At 44.3% G+C, this 18631-nt stretch overlaps 1 protein-coding gene across 1 annotated transcript; it reads right to left on the bottom strand.

Moving 5' to 3' along the window:
• Positions 1-102: 102 nt before the first annotated feature.
• On the bottom strand, positions 103-17800 carry zc3h4 (zinc finger CCCH-type containing 4). The gene is made up of 14 exons (XM_080459628.1): positions 17478-17800; positions 11940-12261; positions 11744-11851; positions 11465-11663; positions 10665-10807; positions 10018-10120; positions 9778-9923; positions 9584-9697; positions 8110-8221; positions 7875-7984; positions 6473-7005; positions 4954-5219; positions 4634-4876; positions 103-3786 (listed from the first exon to the last, which is right to left on the bottom strand). Exons 1-14 carry the CDS (start codon positions 17555-17557, stop codon positions 2150-2152), a joined length of 4116 nt encoding a protein of 1371 aa, XP_080315754.1. The 5' UTR covers positions 17558-17800; the 3' UTR covers positions 103-2149.
• Positions 17801-18631: the final 831 nt, after the last annotated feature.

Below are 18631 nucleotides of genomic sequence, written 5' to 3' on the forward strand. Positions count from 1 at the left end.
AAGTTTTCCCGGGGTGTCGGAGGGAAAGATCTGTTTTTTAAAGAACATGCAGAGTCAAGTTATAAATCACACAAAGAAAACTTTGGTTTTTTTTTTACCTGGTTGATCATGTATCAACTTTATTTAAATACTTACAGTCTCACCTACAGTGTACAGTTAGAAAACTCTTCCAAAGGAAGGACAGCTGGTCAACTTTACAGAGCAACAAACAAACAAAATGTATAAAACAAAAAAAGTTTCACACCGACTGCAGCCGAGTTTCCTGTTAGTGAATCTTCAAAACACAAAAACCAGATGAAGAAATGAGCCTCGCTCGCTCTCGATTCCTGCCACACAGAAACTGATTCAGGTAAAAAAAAAAAAAAAGAAAAAACAAATGTGAGGAAGGAAATTTACCCGAGTATAAAAAAAATAAATTAAAAATGATCAACATTTGTACAAGACGACGGTTGGAGATGATCCTGAGAGCTGTTTTGTACAATCTGAACGCTTCCATGACGTTTTCAAGTTCTGCAAAGACACGGAATCACCTGGTGCTTGAGGAAAACACATTTTAACATGTGTTTGTAACTTTCTGTTCACATCGGTTTGGTTAAGTTTGTGCAGAAAATGAGAGAATAATTTTAGACGAGCCGCTGACATTAAGTGAACCTGGTATTACCTGATTTTGGTTCTTAAGATAAAAAGTATCGAATCCCTTGAGAACATCGAACAAGAAAACTGAGTCCATCTAAAGTCTTTTTCAGAAATTCCTGCTGCAGTTTGGAAACCTTCTCACGTCTTACTGAATGTTAAAATTCAACATTGGCACACAGCATTAATGTTGAAGTCTCAGTTGGTCTTATTTACATCTTTTGGTCCGAGATGAGTATCAAGTCACTCTTGCTTTCACATCAGTTTGGACCAATAGAAGCGTTCTCACTGCCTCAGGGACTCAACAACTGAATCCAAAAGTAGTGTACGATTGTCACGGTCCAAAAGTTTGCACATCGACGCGGCAAATTAATCCCGATTCTCTCCGCCTGCTCTCAGAAATCCGCAACAAACCAGTTAAATACACAAGGTGAGTCAAAGTGTTAGACGTCAGTGACTGAAATCCGACTGCGATCGGGACGTAGTAAATGAAAGTGACGCTCCAGTGAACCAGCAGCTGCCTACGACGTGCCACAGGAGGGGGGCGCTGTTTCCCCTACTCTACTTTATCGAAGCCATCGATCAACCAATAATGCAACATGTTCAAAGCTTTTGTCTTTGTGCAGCAAAATGACTATTAAAGGCAAAATCTGTGTAATTGATCTGAAAAAGTGGTTACAGACGTTTCACTGAAAGGTCAAAGGTTACTTCCTCTCAACCCCTTTCAGAGAAAAGAGCCGAATGTGACAAATGAAACAAGTTTATGAACATCTGGAACAGTTTATACAGACATTAAAAATGTGATTACAAGCTTCAGAATGCAAGCTGACAGTGCAAAGAAGTAGAAAAATAAATACTAAAAAAAACAAAACAAATCAAGCAGAATATAGATTTATATTTAGATATTTGCAAACGCCTCTGCAGGAAAACGTGAGAAGAAACAGAACTTTTGATAGTTGGAGGAAACAATAAGAGGAGGGCAGTGCATGAAAAGGCAGTGATTCGTTCCTGATCCCAGCAAAAAAAACTGAAACACCCACGAGGAGATGAAGAGGTGACTGGATGAACCGCCACGTCCAAAACAAACAAACAAACACTGCTTTCAATACGTGAAAATTAGCTGAGAAAATAAGTCGAGGATTCCAAACAGAAAAAAATGAGAAGTTATGCTAAAATCGTTTATTTGCTGCTGTTTGATTAACTGTTTCCACTAATCACTGAGATGAAGAGAATACGTCTATTTATACGTCAATATGTTTGTTTAAAATAGAAATTTAACTTCAAACCCGTTCCCCTAAACCCTCAGTCTTTCATAGAATCTGCATCTGTGCATGTGTGTGTATGTGTGTGTGCGTGTGTCTTGAACCAGTCTCTTACAGGTTGACCCCTAGGAGTTCCGTTCACTCAGTTTTTCACCGATCAGCTCAGCGTCCAACACAGTTAAAACAAGGCAGCACCTGAAAGCATCAAGTGTGTGTGTGTGTGTGTGTGTGTGTGTGTGTGTGGGGGGGGGTCGTCACTGGCAGAAGGGCGATGCCGTCGGGTCGAAGCCTTTGAAAACGTCTTTCAGGGAGGCGTTGTCCTGCTCTGCCGCTGTCTGCTCTGACTGTGCCGGGCTGTTTCCTCCGAACGGGCTGCTGGCGCCGCCCGGCTTGGCGGCCTGCTTCACCACACCGAACAGTGAGGACACGGGGAGGTTGTGGACGCCCGCCGGCCCCTGGTCGGCAGCGGCTCCGGGAGCCCCTGGGCCCGTGGCGGCGGGGCCCCCCGGTGTGGTGGAGTTGGGCGAGGGAGCGGGTTTGGGCCGGGGTCGGTTGTAGCTGTTGTAGCGGTCTGTTCCCTGCTCGGTGCTCTTCTCCGGCTCCGGCTGGTCGAGCGCCGACTTGCGGACGAACAGCGGCTCCTTGGGTTTGGGTTTGCTGGACTCGGTGCCCGAGGAGTTGGGGGAGTTGTTGGAGCCGGCTCCGGGACTGCCTGGTTTGTTAGTCCGGGGGTCATACAGGCTGATGTTGCTCAGCACACTGGCGCCCCCTGGAGCCCCGGCCCCGGCGCCGCGCCCGGCTCCACCGGCTGTGAGCAGGCGAGGGTCGTAGGGGGCGATGGCCGGCGGCGAGGAGCCCGATGTCGTTGACGGTGACGTGGAGGGTTGAGGAGGAGGAGGAGCAGCAGGTTCTGGTGGCTGCTTCAGTGCTGACTTCTGTGGCTGGAGGCGGGGGTCCGCGGGGGCTTTACGGACCATGCGGGGGTCTATGGGCTTTTCTGGAGGTGCAGGGGGCATTGGGGGGGGCTGGGCCATGAGGGTGGCAGGGCCGGGTGTTAAAAGAGGAGGGGAGGGGCTCTGGGACGCGCTGGAGTTTACAGTCTTCAGGATACGAGACAGCAGCTCAAAGTCTGGGAGGGAGGAGCCCGAGGAGGAGGAGGGGGGCGCGGGGGGGTCTACGGAAGGAGCGGGCTGCATGGGAGGGGGCTGTGAGTGCTGCTGCTGCTGCTGCTGCTGGGGGCGGGTAGGGCGGGGTTCAAGGGAGGGAACAGGGGGGATGCCCGGCGGCAGGGGGAGCAGGTCCTGTTTGGGGAGGGGGAGGGGGAGCAAGTCTTCGGGGGACCAGGTGATGGTCTTGTGGAAGGGGGGCATGTGCAGGACAATGTCCTTTTTGATGTGGCTGAACTGCTTCAGCTGAGAGCGGGGGTCCCTCAGGGCCATCCCCATGAGGGGGTCCAGAGGGATCGGCACCGGTTTGTCCCTCAGCACCCGCTCCGTCTCCTCCTCTTCCGCCGCGGGGGCCGTGAGCGGCGGGGGTTTATACACCAGCGGGGGCTCTGGCTTTAGGGTGGGGGGCGAGCGGGAGGCAGATCCCGACGAGGTGGCGAGCCGGGCTAACCGGGGGTCCGCAGGCGGTCCGGATGACGAAGGAGTTGTCGCTGAGTGGCCGGGGTCGGTTTGGCCTGCCTCGGCGCGCGCCAGGCGAGGGTCCCGGGCCAGGCGGGGGTCCGTGGGCCGACTGGGGGGGTTTGCAGCCTTCTGGAGACGAGGATTGCCGGGAAGGCCGTCGGACTTCTGAGGAGCCTGCGTCTGCTGACGGAGGGTCTTCAGGATGGAGGTCACACTGCTGCCACCATCTTCATCCTCACTGGAGTACCAGTTCCCCGAGTCGCCTGAAGGAAGAACCACAGACAGACGTCACATGAATCCTCCATGACTGTGGCAAAGTTAGTAAAATGATAAAAAGATCATGCAGACTTCTTCCTGTTCCTTAAAATTACATTTATTACATAATTATTTGTTTCTTTTTCTTTCTTTAATATCTCCTGATTAATAATAATTAACAGTGCACCTCACATCCTGTTTACATGGTTAATAAATAACAACAATCACAGATCAGGGTGTGGTGTGGTGATCAGGCATTAGTACGATGTGATTCAGTCTGTATTTTATTTTTGTTGTGTTTTACTGTGCATCACTTCTTTGACTGGATGCTTTATGTTGAGCTAACCATTCATAACCCTAATCATTAACTTATTTTAACAGGAGAAACAAACAACACAGTCAATCGCTGACATACGAACAGCTCTCGTTATGTTCAGGCTTCTCCAGACTGTGATTTTATTTATCTCTTCAGTTTATTAGTAACAGTAAGTTTGATGTCGCTCACCGCTGGATTGAAGACAACAGCAAAGAAATTTACGTGAACCACCATATCAATCAGGGAATAAACAAAGCAGGCATATTGAACCGTTGTTCTAGAAGCACTGATATGCAGGGAAAAGCTCAGCCAGGAAGGGATGGAAATCCTACATTCTTTGACTTATTGAGGGTCAAAAACAACTTGGATCAACTCCAGACATCGTCGTAGTGAATAAAGCATCCAGACGACGGATGGATGAATATAGAATACATTTCAGCAGATTAAACATTTGGCATGGATAAACGTTTCCAGGTTTAGAGTGACGCAACAGAAAATCTGGTAGATTTCATCTTTTGTAATAAAGAGTGTTTTACTACCTTCAGCATCCTTGCTCTTCTCTGCTCCTCCCTCGGCCATCCTGCGAGCTCTCTCCTCCTCCTCCTGCTGCTTCTGTTGAATCCTCATGAACAGGACGCGCTGTGCCGGAGGTAGGAAGTCGGGCACGGAAATCCCTCCCTGATTGGCTGAGGCCCCGTTTGCCGAGCCTTCTTGCCCTCCGGATTGAAAACTGCCGGCGGCTCCTCTCTCGTCCATGCCGGGGAAACCCTGGTAGTTATCGCCTGAGAGAAAGTGAAGTGTCCGTTAGGGTCAAAGCAGAGCGACAGTGTGAGTGGAAAAGCGATGGGTTGTGACTCACCTTCTTGCACCACTCCCTCCATCGACATGCCCTCCTGCTGGTTGTAAAAGTCATTGAAGAAGTTCCCTCCACCCTGCGAAGGACCAGGAGGAGGCCCTTCGCCAGGCGGGAACCCTCCCATCATGGGAGGACCACCGGGGCCCATGTTCTGCATGTCAGGGGGCATCATGCCAGGCGGGGGAGGGAAGTGGGGAGGGGCACCTCCGGGGGCCCCCTGGGGTCCAGGTGCTGTTGGCTGCCCTGGGGTTCCACTCGGAGTCTGAGTCCTGAGACAACGAGAGGGATGAAGACGAGTTTAGGACTGAGATAGGGCTTTTCCACCAAAAAGAACCAGGTTCTAGTTCAGAGCCGGTGCCAGTTCCTAAAAGAGCACCGCCAAAGAACCGGTTGTTTTTCCACCGTAAATGGAGCCAAGTGAGAGCCACGTCAGTGCGTGACTCCAACACGGCGTACGTCACTGATTTCACCAATTTGGCGCTCATACTGGTACGAGTTGACGGACTGTAATCATCGCTTTGGTCCGGGATGCAGACTAAAGAGCGAGAAAACATTCTATCTCCTCGTCGCTCTATTTGTGTTTTTTCACATCCATCTTATTTTAGTCCGGAGCCACGGGGTGGCCATAGAGAGAAAAAAATAAATAAAATAATAACGCCTGAATGAGCTTGGGTCTTATTTTTCAACATTCTGGTATTACATTGAGAATTTCAGCTCCTTTCACTGTTTTTCTGGACGTCTGAATCCAATGCTTCAGGAGGAATGGGGGTGTAGAATGATAGAACACAGCTCTACAACCGTTTCCAATGACAACCTACGTAAACACACGATGATCGACAATCAAAGTTCTCTTTCACATGAAGTGCCACCAAAACGCTCATTTTATGGCAAAAAACAAATGCAAGCTTTCATTTACAGAAGTATGTTTTGTAGTTGCTGATGAACCAAAAGTACGGCTTCATTATAAAAAAGTTCTGTGGGGTAGAAAATAATAGCGGGACGTGGAAAGACTAAGAACTGGTGCTAAACTCGGCACTGGCCTCGAACTGGCACCTGGTTCTTTCTGGTGAAAAAGCCCCCAGAGAGGAGCTTCATGCTGAAAGACTCGAAGAGGAGCGGCAGAGTCTCTGCACAACGGCAAATAGTTTTTAAACAATCACAACACCGGAGGTTTTTTTTTTACGAGCACTGAAGTCTTGATAATATAACTGACCGATTCCAGGATGGCCAAGACTGATGTATGAAAACCCCCAGAAAATCCCACTGATTTATTCTGCTTATTTTTATTCTCAGACAATTTGTTTTAAACAATTTTCATTTATTTTTATATGGTGCATCAAATGTCAACATTATTTAACTATTTCATTCTATAACAACAATAAAGGAATTCATCTAATCAAGCCAAGAAATGTTTCTTGTCTGTCGGAGGAAATACTTGTTGTCTGCAGCTGGGAGCTCAGATTTGACCTGATCTTTTTAATAAAATATTCAATTCTTATTTTAAAGTTTTAAAATATCTTACCTGACAGCCAGTTTCTGAGCCAGTTGTCCTGTTGGCTGAACTTTAATCTCAAACAAGGAGGGGATCTTCTTCCCGAGGCAACCGCCACCTGCGGCTGCAGCCGCTGCAGCTGCCGCGGCTGCAGCCGCCAGTGCCGCCGCCGTGGCTGCTGGTCCCCCACCAGGAGGAGGGGGACCCATGTGAGGAGGGGGAGGAGGTCCAGGAGGAGGGGGTCCACCTTGAAAGGGATTTCCGTCAGGACCGATAAGTGGTGGGCCAAGACAAGGGTTCGGCCCTGGAATGGGGCCGAGTACAGGGGGGGGCATGTTAGACATGGGACCCTGGTTCGGCCCAGGAGGACCCCCAAAGTCACCGGGCGGGGGCCCACAGAACTCCCCAGGTGGGATAGAGGTGTCCACAGGAATCGGCCGAGGAGGGGTGGGGAGGAGGCCGACTCCAGGGGGGGGTTTAGGGAGAGGGTTGATTCCCTGCTTCTTCAGTTCCTCCACCTCTTTCTCATCCTCGGCTCCAGCCTCCGCATCTTCAGCCAACATCTACAGAGGACCAACAGAGGAGCAAGCCACTAAGTCTCAAAGGCTCTTTCATTATTAATGAAAACAACAGTGGAACTAACGTCAGTTCAGATCCAAACAATATATTCATTAGTCAACTAGTTAACTAGAAAAACATTGAATAGGAAATATGTTGTATACTGATAAACTGCATGGTTCTACAATTACCTTGGCTGTATGTTTCAGTTTTTTCTAGAGCTGTCAAACAATTAAAATCTTGAATCAATTAATCACAAGGTTGCTGTAAATTAATTTCAATTAATCATGATTAAATATTCATTTTTAATCTGTATTAATTGCATTCACTTTTCAAACAGACTGAAGAAAGAAGAAAATATTTATGCACTTCACATGTTTATTGACACCTTAAACTCTCCATCGCAGTGATTCTGATCAGAGTCTACCTGACAATCTTTAATATGATTACTGTGACTGAGTCGACCTCATGGAGCTGCTGCACCATCAAAAAGACTCTACAGGCCGTGGCTCGGCACAACTGTGACTGCAGCTAATCTTTTTGTCTTTACAATAATGTGGATACATGACTTCCATGTATTGAGATAACTTTTCTAAGTAGGAGAACTGCCATTGTCTTTGAAAAATGAAGACACATTTGACAGAAATCGAAATAGGAAATATTTAGTTTAACAGAAGATCTTCAGAAAAAAAATATCATTTAAAGCATGCTTCACAACTACATTATCTATAGATGTATTTCCATCTACCTGTACTCGAGGGGCAGAGTTTAAACATATGAGATTATGTGTCTGTTGTGCTGGATCACACTGGTGTATCCTCCTGTCGTGGACCGTGAGTGTATTAAACTGTACAAACTGGCCGGAAGCTCTCACCTTGTTGAGCAGCTCCTGAGTGTCGTCGTTGAGGGAGTCGTGGGAGAACATGCACTCATCACCGTTGACACAGTTTCCTGTCGTGTGGAAGAGCTTACAGGGAAATTCACGTGGCAAAGGCGTCAAGGAGGAACAATAACAAACAAACACCAGAGTAAATCTTTCATAGACTCAATTCAGTGATGTAACACAAGTAAAAAAGTGTCATTGTCATTGTATAAAGAGTAAAGGATATCATGCATGTACGGACAGTGGTCGGCCCGGGCGCAGTATCCAGTAATGTAGAATTTGCACAGCTCTTTTTTCTTTGGCAGCTCGATGTCATGGCTGAAGTTACAGTGGTCCCCCTGGTGGTAGAAAAAGGTAATGATGAAATCTGGACATGAACATTGACATGGAGAGAGAGCGAGAGACAGAGAGAAATAGGAAACGATAGATACTTGATTAAAATACTACTAGTAGCATGAAGAAAAGCTATTATGAGGATATATAAATTCACCCACAAAGGACCACTGGTTGATGAATATTGAAGTAATCGACACAATGGAAAAACTATGCCACAAACTGCGACAAGAAGAACAAATGGACAGTAAATGGAAAAAATGGACTGAATACAAAACTCTAACTGGCGGAAGGACTAATTAGTAAGTTTAAATGTAATGCTGATACCCAAGCAATGTTCATGTTTTTGTTCTCTGTTTGTTTATAAAAGCTAAATCAAAATCTAAGCGAAACGTTTTTAATAAAATCAAACAAAAAAACTGAAACTAAGTTTTTCTGAATCAAATCGTATGAATGACTGAATATTCAACACATCTCTCACAGTGTTTAACATGCTAAGGCTGTTTTGAAAAGTGTTGACTGAGAATCAACTGGGCCTACGTTCATGTGATCGATGGAGTCAAACTCCACTAAATGAAATTAAAGTTCTTATGTACGCTTTTTTTTTGTAAAAATATCTTATTCAGTGTGTTTCAATCAAGTAATCAAGACCAAATAATCTTGGAGCTGAACAGAAAAATGTTCTAACAAGAGAAATCTTTAGTCAAAGGAAATGTGATGTGCTTTGCTGACGGCTGCATGCACTGCACTTTCACACCAGCAGGAGGCACTGTCTGCACGCTGTCATCTCATAACACTGAGCTGCAGAGTTACTAAAAATGTCATTAATTTTGTTTGTTTCAGTTTTGTGTTTTTGTGGCCCTCTTGTGTCATACTAGATTTGTTTTGTTGGTTTTCAGCATGATTATTGATTATTGATTTGAGCCGTCCTGATTTGTCTCGACCCCCACTCGTCTATCTGTGACAGTTTTTATCTTTTAGTTGGGTTGTTTGGCATCTCACTCTGTGTCCATTTTCCTTCATCCTGTGTCTAACCCTGTTTAGCTATTTCTTTCTTTTCCTTTTGATCTTTTTCCATTTTTTTCTTCTTTATTACCTATTTCTACCCCCCCACACACATTTTTTTTTCTTCTTATCCTCAAAGCTATTTAGCTGATTCCATCCTGGGGATTAGACCAGTTTTGAAAATCAGTGTGGTGTGCAAATCAAATAAAAATGAAAACAAATGTTTATTTTCACTCCATCTTGTGAAAGCTTCATGGAGCTGCTACAGATATGTTGAAGAGCCACACGTGGCTGCAGGGCAGCAGGTTGCAGACCTCTGATCTAGAAGGAAGGAGGGATGTGGTTCTCTGCTCCAAACTCACCCAGGTGCAGCGGCCCTCGATGTAGTACTTGCAGATGGCTTTTCCTTTCTTATCCTGATGTTTGTCATTGTGGTTCCTCCTTCCTGGTCCAGGTCCGTCTCCTGGACCTCCATCCTGAACCAAACACACACAGTAAAATCACTTTGCGCTCCTCTGTACTGTCCTGACGGTGACTCTGATCACTCTGATCTCACATGGAGCTTTAACCCGTGGTCCATGTCTCCGTTGTTGTCGTCGTCCATCCCCATGTCTCCTCTCCCTCTGCCTCGGTTTCGACCCTTTCCTCCTCGGAGCATACCTCGCCCTCCTTTCCCCCGGCCTCGGCCGCGGAGTCCTTTACCTGATGGGACACACATTTATAAACAGGGTGAGTGAATTTTCAGTCATTAGTGTAAAATGTGTGTTTCTTTGAGAGAAAAAGAAGGGAAACAAACCTCTGCCTCGATCTTTGGACTTCCTGTATTGATTGAGCTCTTTTGAGTAGTCATCGTAGTCCTCCTCTCCCATATTGTCCCCCATGTAGTCCTCTTCGCCATACTGTAAGAACAGAGGCAAGCATTTTATCTTGGTCAATTTTAAATATAAATGAAAGAAACAATCACAAAAAAGAGGAAAATTCAGGACTTTACATGACGTTATCAGCTGACTTTTTTTTTAACTGTGACTCTAACTGTAGGATCGACTTCAATCTGAACATGAAGAAGCATATCGGACTGGATTTAAACATCAGTCCAGTGCGACTGTGAGAATCTGTGAGCACAGAGTGGAAAAACCTTCTTATATCAATAATTTATCTAAAGTAATTAGTTGTTTGGTTAATTCCGGGCAAAGAAGGAGGAATGCAAACAATTCAACAATGTTTTTATTATCTCACAGTTGTTCCATTAAAAAGGAAAATAATCTGTCTCTTTAGGAAGACCACCAACAATCATTGGTCATTTCTATCTCATCATCTTCATCATGTTGTGTTGTTTAATGGAAATGTTACAAATAAAATGTAAACTTAGGGTTAGCACACAGAAGACAGGAGAAATCAAATGGAATAATTGAACAGGAATCAGTTTTCTGGAGTTTGACTCACCTCCATTTCGTCTCCATAACCGTCCCCATCATCGTCTCCTCCCATCTTCCCGCCTCGTCCTCTTCCTCGACTTCCTCCTCTTCCTCTACGGCCCCCTCTCATTCCGCCGCGGCCTCTCTGCATCTTCATACGACCTCTCATCCCTGCAACAACACAAAGACGAAAATGAAGACGGAGAATTGGATTGGCTTTAACTTGGGAGTCATATCATTGAAATAGGGCTGTCAAAATAGACGCGTTAAGGAGGAATAATCCATCATCGTGATTAATCTGCTTCAGATTTCAAATCGATTAACACATTTGCAGTGCAAAAATCCCTGACTGTCTCAGAAATTGCATTTTGGGCACTTTGTCCAAGTCGACATGCCGCCGCACATGCTATCAAACATGTCACCGTGCACGCGCGAATGGGCAGTTGATCTGGTCGCGACAGAACCAACTTGATATGGAGGACACCAAACAGCCCGTTAGTGCAGCATCTTCATTGGGCACAGGAGCAAATTCGGTAAACGAGGTAAAACATTTTTTAAATTAAACACCATTCTGATTTACTTTTCATGGCTCTTCCTCCAAGCCAGTGCACCCTATTGATGCGTTTCTCCAGAAAATCTAAAGGAAGACCTTAAATGTGAGACGTGTGCACATGAAGCTCGTGCTACAGTATTTACTTTGGTATGAATCCTGTCTGCTCATCCTAAATGTGTTGTTAGCTGCTGTCACTTGTCTGTGTTTTCAGGAAGAGGGATGAAAAAAGCCTTCATCCAGCAGAACTGTCAGTATTTCTAATCGAGGTGTCTCACCTCGTCCACCGCGGCCTCCCTCCTTCGCCTTGCGGTACTGGTTGAGCTCCTTGGTGAAGTCATCATAGTCCTCGTCAACCATGTCCTCCTCTTCCTCCCCCTCGTAGTTGTCCTCTTCGTAATCATCGTAGCCCCCGTAGCTCTGTTTGTCCATCTTCATGTAGCCGCCCTTCTTCGGGCCGCCATATCCTCCATGAGACTGATGACAGAGCGAAGACGCAGGAATGAGGAATACTGAGATTCCTACTGAGGGATTAAAGTGAGTGCGTTGAGACTTACAGGAGGGGGATACTGGGGACTGTACTCTCTGTACTTTCTCTTCTCACTGGGACTGTAGTCGGAGTCATCGCTGAAGTCCGAGTGGTCATCATCAGAGGAGGCGTGACGCTACAAGAGGACGAAACACAAGAGAAATTCAGAAGTGTGCAGAAGTTTGAGCGGCTTGTTTCCGCTCTGCACTTTCCAGATTTCTTACTTTATGTTTGGATTTGCGTTTCTTCTTGGCCCGCCTCTTTTCACGCTCCCTCTCTCGCTCTTTCTTGCGCTTCCTCTTGCGCCGGTGGGCTCTCTCCTCGTCCGAGTCACTGCTGCCGTGACGCTCTCGGCTTCTCTGAGGTCGCTCTGCCGCCGCCGCCGCCTCCCCTCCGCCTTCACCTCCTCCGCCCGCATCCTCGCACCCGTCTCCTCCTCCTCCTGCACCTCCCGCGGCTGCAGACGCACCCCCACCCACGTCCTCCTCCTCCACTTCTCCACCGTCGTCCTCCAGCTCGCCCTCCTCCAGCTCTCCATCTTCTCGCCTGTTGGAAAAACAACCATGTGAAAAAAGTTAGCGAGACGCATTTACCAAAAATAAATGTAGGACTATTTAAAAAAAATAAAATAACAGTGAGAAAACACTGTGCATTTTATTCAGTCATGTGACTGCAGATTTACTGGAAGAAAAACAAGTACAGAGGTCTTTTTCAGTTGAACGCAAAATAATTTTTTCCCAGAATTTGAACGCAATCAAGTTTATAAATCGGATCGGTTCAGAAGCTGAAAGACACATTTTGGTTAATTGTGACGCCGAGCTGCTACCAGGCTAACCTACTGTCATCATGGTTGTTTGAGCTGCTCCATTCAGGGGTCAGGGGTCACCACAGCACGCCATGTGACACTTGGCCCAAGTTTCAACCCGGATGTCGTTCCTGATGCAAACCCTCAGTGGGATTCAAACCTCCAATCGCAAGTTACAAACTCACTGCCCTGATCTCAAGACCACCAAGGCTCTGGAAAACAAATACTACTTATTTCAAAGGATTTCATCTTGTTGAGACTATAACTGCTTAATTTTGACAGACAGGACCCTAAAAATTGTAAAAATGTGTTTACGATCATATAAGAAACAATGAACCAAAATATTTTCATATTAAATTGTGCAACATCATCACAGTTGACTATCAAGCTGTGATGTCAAGTTTCATGTTGTATTAAGAAAAATTAACAATACATGAATAAAAAGTGATAGTTTTAATTAAAATACTCACTTTAAAAATATAATTAAACAATTTATCACAGTATGATAAGAAATTGATTTATTTTTGTTCATATTTATCTGTATTTGTTTGGCATTGTTGCATTACTTATAATAAATAAGTACGTTTGTTTGTGGGTTTTTTGTGGATTTAGTTACATCATAGAACTTTGTGACACAACCTGAGCTCAGTCATCTAATCAGCCGTCCAGATATTCTGTCAATATTCATAAACATTCGAGCTGATTATATTCACACTGTGACAATAGCTGAATACATTTTTGAGTCTGTGTGTTTCTGACGGATGTTTAACCGAACAGTCGCTGCACAGGTGCACAATTAAAAACCTGCAGCAGAGCAAACGCTGAGCGTCTGACTCACATCAAAGTGGAATACACAGTCAAGAAGGACTTTTTGGAAACACACTGGGACACATCGTCCAACTTACAAAAATATACAAAATGTGGCCGATTAATTTCGTTTTATCCGTCATCTAACAAACACTTGGCACCCAGCCCAACACAATGAACTGTGCAGTAGATACACAAAACTCTGCATGAGAGCCAAAATAAACATTCTTTCAAACAGCAGAAAATCTGTAACGTCGAACAGTTTTCTCTACAACAGGGTCAGAACCACCCGGACTATGTATCTACACTTCTGCTATATTGTTTTCGCACCAGGAGATAAAATATATCTCCTCCTTAAAGGGATAACAGTTACTTTAAAAGTAAACTGGACAAAGAAAAAAGGAAAATAAGAATAAGAGTTTTTTAAAAGAAGCAGAGCTGAAAACAGTCAAACTTCCACACACTTTTCATTGTACTCATTTTAGGATTAAAACTGGCCGTCCTTCATTTTCAAAATTGTTCATTGCTATCGGATCTGAAAAGTATAAAAAGGTACTCCAGAAACCTTGCTAAAAGACAGATGTGTCTTTAAAAAAAAAAGTTCTGCCACCTTTGGCTCTCTGGACCTGTCACACTGAAGGATTTGAGCGAGAACAGAGCGGAGCCGGGTTCCCCAAAATCTGAGGGTCAGTGAGGATAAATTCCCTACATCACTTTGTGACGCAAAACTGGAAGAGTAAGAGTTGCACAATAAGTTATTTAAATGTGTTTATAAAGCATTTTCGAAGTCAAAGATCACAAAGTGCTTTAGATCAAGCAAAGCAGAAAAGATAAAAACAGAAATATAACTAGAACGGGTACTAGGTAGAGCGCATACTTTGGTTAACGCCACATTTGTTTGCAGAACTGAGTTAGTGCGGCTTGCATGTTAGCCGGTAGGTCATATCGATGCCAACAAGCCTGTTAGGTGGTAACATCACTGTGTGAAACGCTGAGCAGGGATGAGCGCCATGATAATGTGGCGTTACTGTGTTCATCTGGTCTGTGTGGACCCGCCTGACGTTTACAGACACATTAATCCAGATTTCAGTAACTATGAGGCCGTTCTGCCAAAGCTGGCAGGCAGGTAGAGACAGCAGGAGGCTGGGTGGGAGGTGTGAGGCCAGGACAAATTGAACAAGGCCGGACTCATTCAAAGAGGTGTGTTGGGTATGATACGTCTCTGGCACAGCTCAGACAGGTTTTGTCTTGTGTGGAGAAGCAGCAGCGTGTTTACAGTACAGCGCAGCACATCCTCAGCATCAAGGGAGAATAGCCAGCACAAATAATTGTTTAATTTTTGTCTCACTAGTACAGTGGAACTACATAAACCGGGTCTGAAAAAATAATCCCAAGAGAAAAACACCCTAAAAGAGCAAAAATAAAGTTTCATCAGAGGTTGTGACAACTGTAAAGACTTCAATCCACCATGGAATATACTGAGATAAGGTATCTGGATTAAATCTGACTGAAACCTGAATAAATAATCTTCCATCGACAGTTCAAAAATATTGTACCCAATCAAGATTTCCGTATGACTTTGTAAACCTCTTTTCAAAAAATGTCACATACAGCCTGGTTATTATCAACATCAGGGCCCGACTCAAGCCAAAAGTTGTCCGATTGAGGCCGATGTTTAGTTAATTTTCACTAATAAAATGTAGGTAAAATGATGTTTTTCTGATGTCCTTGTGTTAGGTATCTAGGAGTTTTTACGTGACGACTCCTTTTACTTCACGCTCCAGTCACCCCACAGCAGGGTGAAGTACTGAAGATTGAAAAGCCGACAGAACAGAGCAGTTTACCTCAGTAGTAAGTTAACTCCTTTGTGAAATAAACAACTCAATAAATAAGTTTACCATTTCCCACAACGTCAGCTCAATGTCCGTCCATGCTTTGATCGCCACTGCTACATTTAACGAACATTGCCATCTTTGATGTGACACATTGCTTAATATATTTACATTGATTGACACGTCACTCCAGCACTAACAGTTTTTTTTATCAGCTGTTATCGATTATCTGAATTTTTGATTCCCTAACATCGGAATCGGAAGGCAAAAAAATCCATATCAGGCCCTAATTAACACAACAACCACCTATCATACAATCAATCTTTCTTGATTTAATCAGGAACTAAACCCCCAATAGATTAAACTAATGTAGCCATGCTTTACCACAGATTATGCATCTCTCTACCAATAAATCCAACAGAGTCCAACTTCATCAAGTCCTACAGCATCCCTCTTTCCATTTCTTCATCATTTCCAAAGCCCTGACCCATCATCTTCACTGCATCACTTCTCTACTTAGCATGATGACACGTGCTACAAGCTGGAAAATGTACTCAAAACCTGACCGAGACCCAACACAAGTACATCCATCACGTCACGCAGTAACAGCTCAGGGGATTTGGCTGCATTGTGGACGCACACTGTTGTGAATGTGTCTGGGCTGTACTATTTGGAGGGGGGGTCTGGGGGCCTCACTGGCCTGTAGACATACTGTTCATACACATCAAACCTGTGGCAGATAGTGGAGACCAACATGATGTCTACAGAAAACGGTCTGTGATCGGCAATAAGTGAATCTACCAGAACAACCTGGCACTAACAAAAACCTGTGGATAAGAAGAGCTGTTATTTACTTAATGAGTTATTGATTAGAGGCTGCACCAGCAGCAACAACATCTAAACTGCCCTGTATCCCACAACATTTCCAGTTATCAATCCTCTGAAGTGTGCAAATCTCCAGACAAACACTGCCTTCAAGCAGACATGAGAAGATCAGAAAGGTCAACGGTTAACATGATTATCATGGTCCAATGAGACTGACTGAATCAAAGGATTCACCATGCATTAGGGTACAGTTTTAGCTGGCTGGAGTCCATAACCACATTCTGGAAGCAAAGGGCCATGATACTTACTGTGACCGGATTTCTTCATTGAAAAGCATTGAGGAAAAAGTAGTTTTCCCTAAACTGAGCAGGGACTCTAAAGAGGGGGAGCTTTGCGGGGAATGGGGTCAACAGCAAAAAAAAAAAAAAAAGTAAAAAAATTATTTTAAATAATTATTTTACTAACTGGGGACTGTGGAAAAAGGGACCTTTGTGTTTGACTTGAGACAACTCTGGGATGCTTTGCAGACGTTTTACACTTGATTTTTGGAGGGGAAGAGGGACTTTTTGTGGGTGTTTGGGACGAGACAAGTGTGGGAACGACTGTGAATACAAGTCACATGTTAGGAACAAATGTCAACTTTACAGTGATACTGAACAAAACTACATGAACTATAAAACACATATCACAAAAAAGAGTGCGGGGAGGAATACAACATTTTAATGTCGTTCGGGAGCTGAATTTACCTTTTCTTTACAAGTTTGCGCGGCTATCATTTGAAGGGTGTAGCGCGAGCTCGACAAATTGTTGCTTCGTCTAACTTCACGTTTAAATTACTTCTTTTTTCGTTATGGTCGCGCATTACTCGTATAACTACCCAACGACTGTAGTAATGCAAATTAATATTTTGAACGCGACAAAAACGTCGACGGAGTCCAACTAGGCCGTTGTTAGCCGTTAGCTTAATGGTTATTTCAGCTAACAGGCGGCTAACTGCTAACTTGGCTCGAGAGCAGCTTCTTTAAAGAAAACCTAAAAACGATCGTTTGGGTGGTTTTAAACTCCTGCGACGTTACGCTAAATTAAATGACTAATTTGAGCCATTAGTTAGTCGTTTTTAAAACAACTAGTTAGTATTTCACCGACGCTCCGTAACCGTGGAATTGGCGGAGTGTGTGGCCGTTAAAAGTATAATGGATCAGCTGTTTCGAGTCGTCTTTTTTTCTTTTGGCTGGAGTCGAGCCACGGTTGATTTCGGTGGTAAAAAAAAAAAAACCGGGGAAATAGAAAATAACGTTCTCCGAGGTGCTTTTTGGCTTCCCAGTTGGCGTTGTCGTGTCAACATGGCGTTCTTTACCTCTGTACTTGTTTTCCAGAAAAGGCGAGTTTAATCCCTCTGACAGAAAAAAAAGGAAAAAGAAACCCCGAGCTTTTTGTGTAAAAGCACAGGACAAATAAATATTCATATAAATATGATTGTAGAATTACTCGACCTTTCGTCAGTCAGGAGACTGTTGTGTTCGTGGTTGGTAGTTGGGGAGTTTGGATGGACAGTCATGCTTTCCACAGCCATTTCCTTCAAGCTACATTGAGGTGCAAAAAATTACAACTCGACACTCTGCAGTCTACTGGCTTATGCGTCACTTCACTCGGATCTACTTGTTTTTGGTTTGAGGAAGAGATTCAGTTCATAGTAGGCAATTCTCCACCACAGTTGTAAGAGAAATATGATGAAATTGAATCCTGACGTTCTCCGTCCTACTGTTGCGAGGTGAAATGACGACTGATAGACTTAAAATGGCTGACTGTCTTCTCCAAAGAGGAAAGAGGCGGGCCTCCCCGACAGTGACGTTTTCATCCCTCACGGAAATTACCGAAGAGAAAAATTTAAAGGAGCCCGGCAGTTTGACTCGCAGGCACAGCCGGCGCTTCAGCGAGGCTGTTATTACAGCTACTGCGATATATACAAATTGTAATTAAAATGATTTGTTTCAATTGTTTATTGTTCCCATATATTTTATAATCACCTTAATTATTGTTATAGTTTTAATACAAATTTGTAAGTCAATAAATTCATATTTTACATCCAATTCTGGGCATTATTACATCCTGGACAGGTCAGTTGTCTATCACAGAGCAAACATAGAGAGACAGACAGCCAACCTCGAATACATGTCTGTCAACTGTTGGCAGGAAATTGGAGTACCTTGAAAAAGCCCAAACATGCACAGGAATATCATACAAACTCCAAGCAGCCATTCTACCAAAATCAGTGTCTGATCTGTGAGTTTGGGGTTCTTAACCACTGTATGGCCTTTAGCCCTCAATGTATACACCAGACTGAGCTTGACTCCATCAGCCCAGGATATTAGAGAACAGTGCCACTGAAATGTCTCTTCATGTCTATGATTGTCAGAACAATGTCATATATGTTTTACCAAGAAGTAAATGTCACTCCCTCCATGATGTAAATATGAAAGGGAATACAAGAATACATCTAAGATTCACACAACAATAATGAGTGGCGAAGAAGGAGCTGCTTCCCTCAGACTGTCTGCCTGCTGAACCTAAAAAAAATTGACTCAACAAACTGCATTGTTTATATTGTATGCTTCTGCACTGTTTGACACTTTGATCCATACACCCA

The sequence above is a fragment of the Lipophrys pholis genome (assembly GCF_963383615.2).
Source record: "Lipophrys pholis genome assembly, chromosome: 3".
NCBI lineage: Eukaryota > Metazoa > Chordata > Actinopteri > Blenniiformes > Blenniidae > Lipophrys > Lipophrys pholis.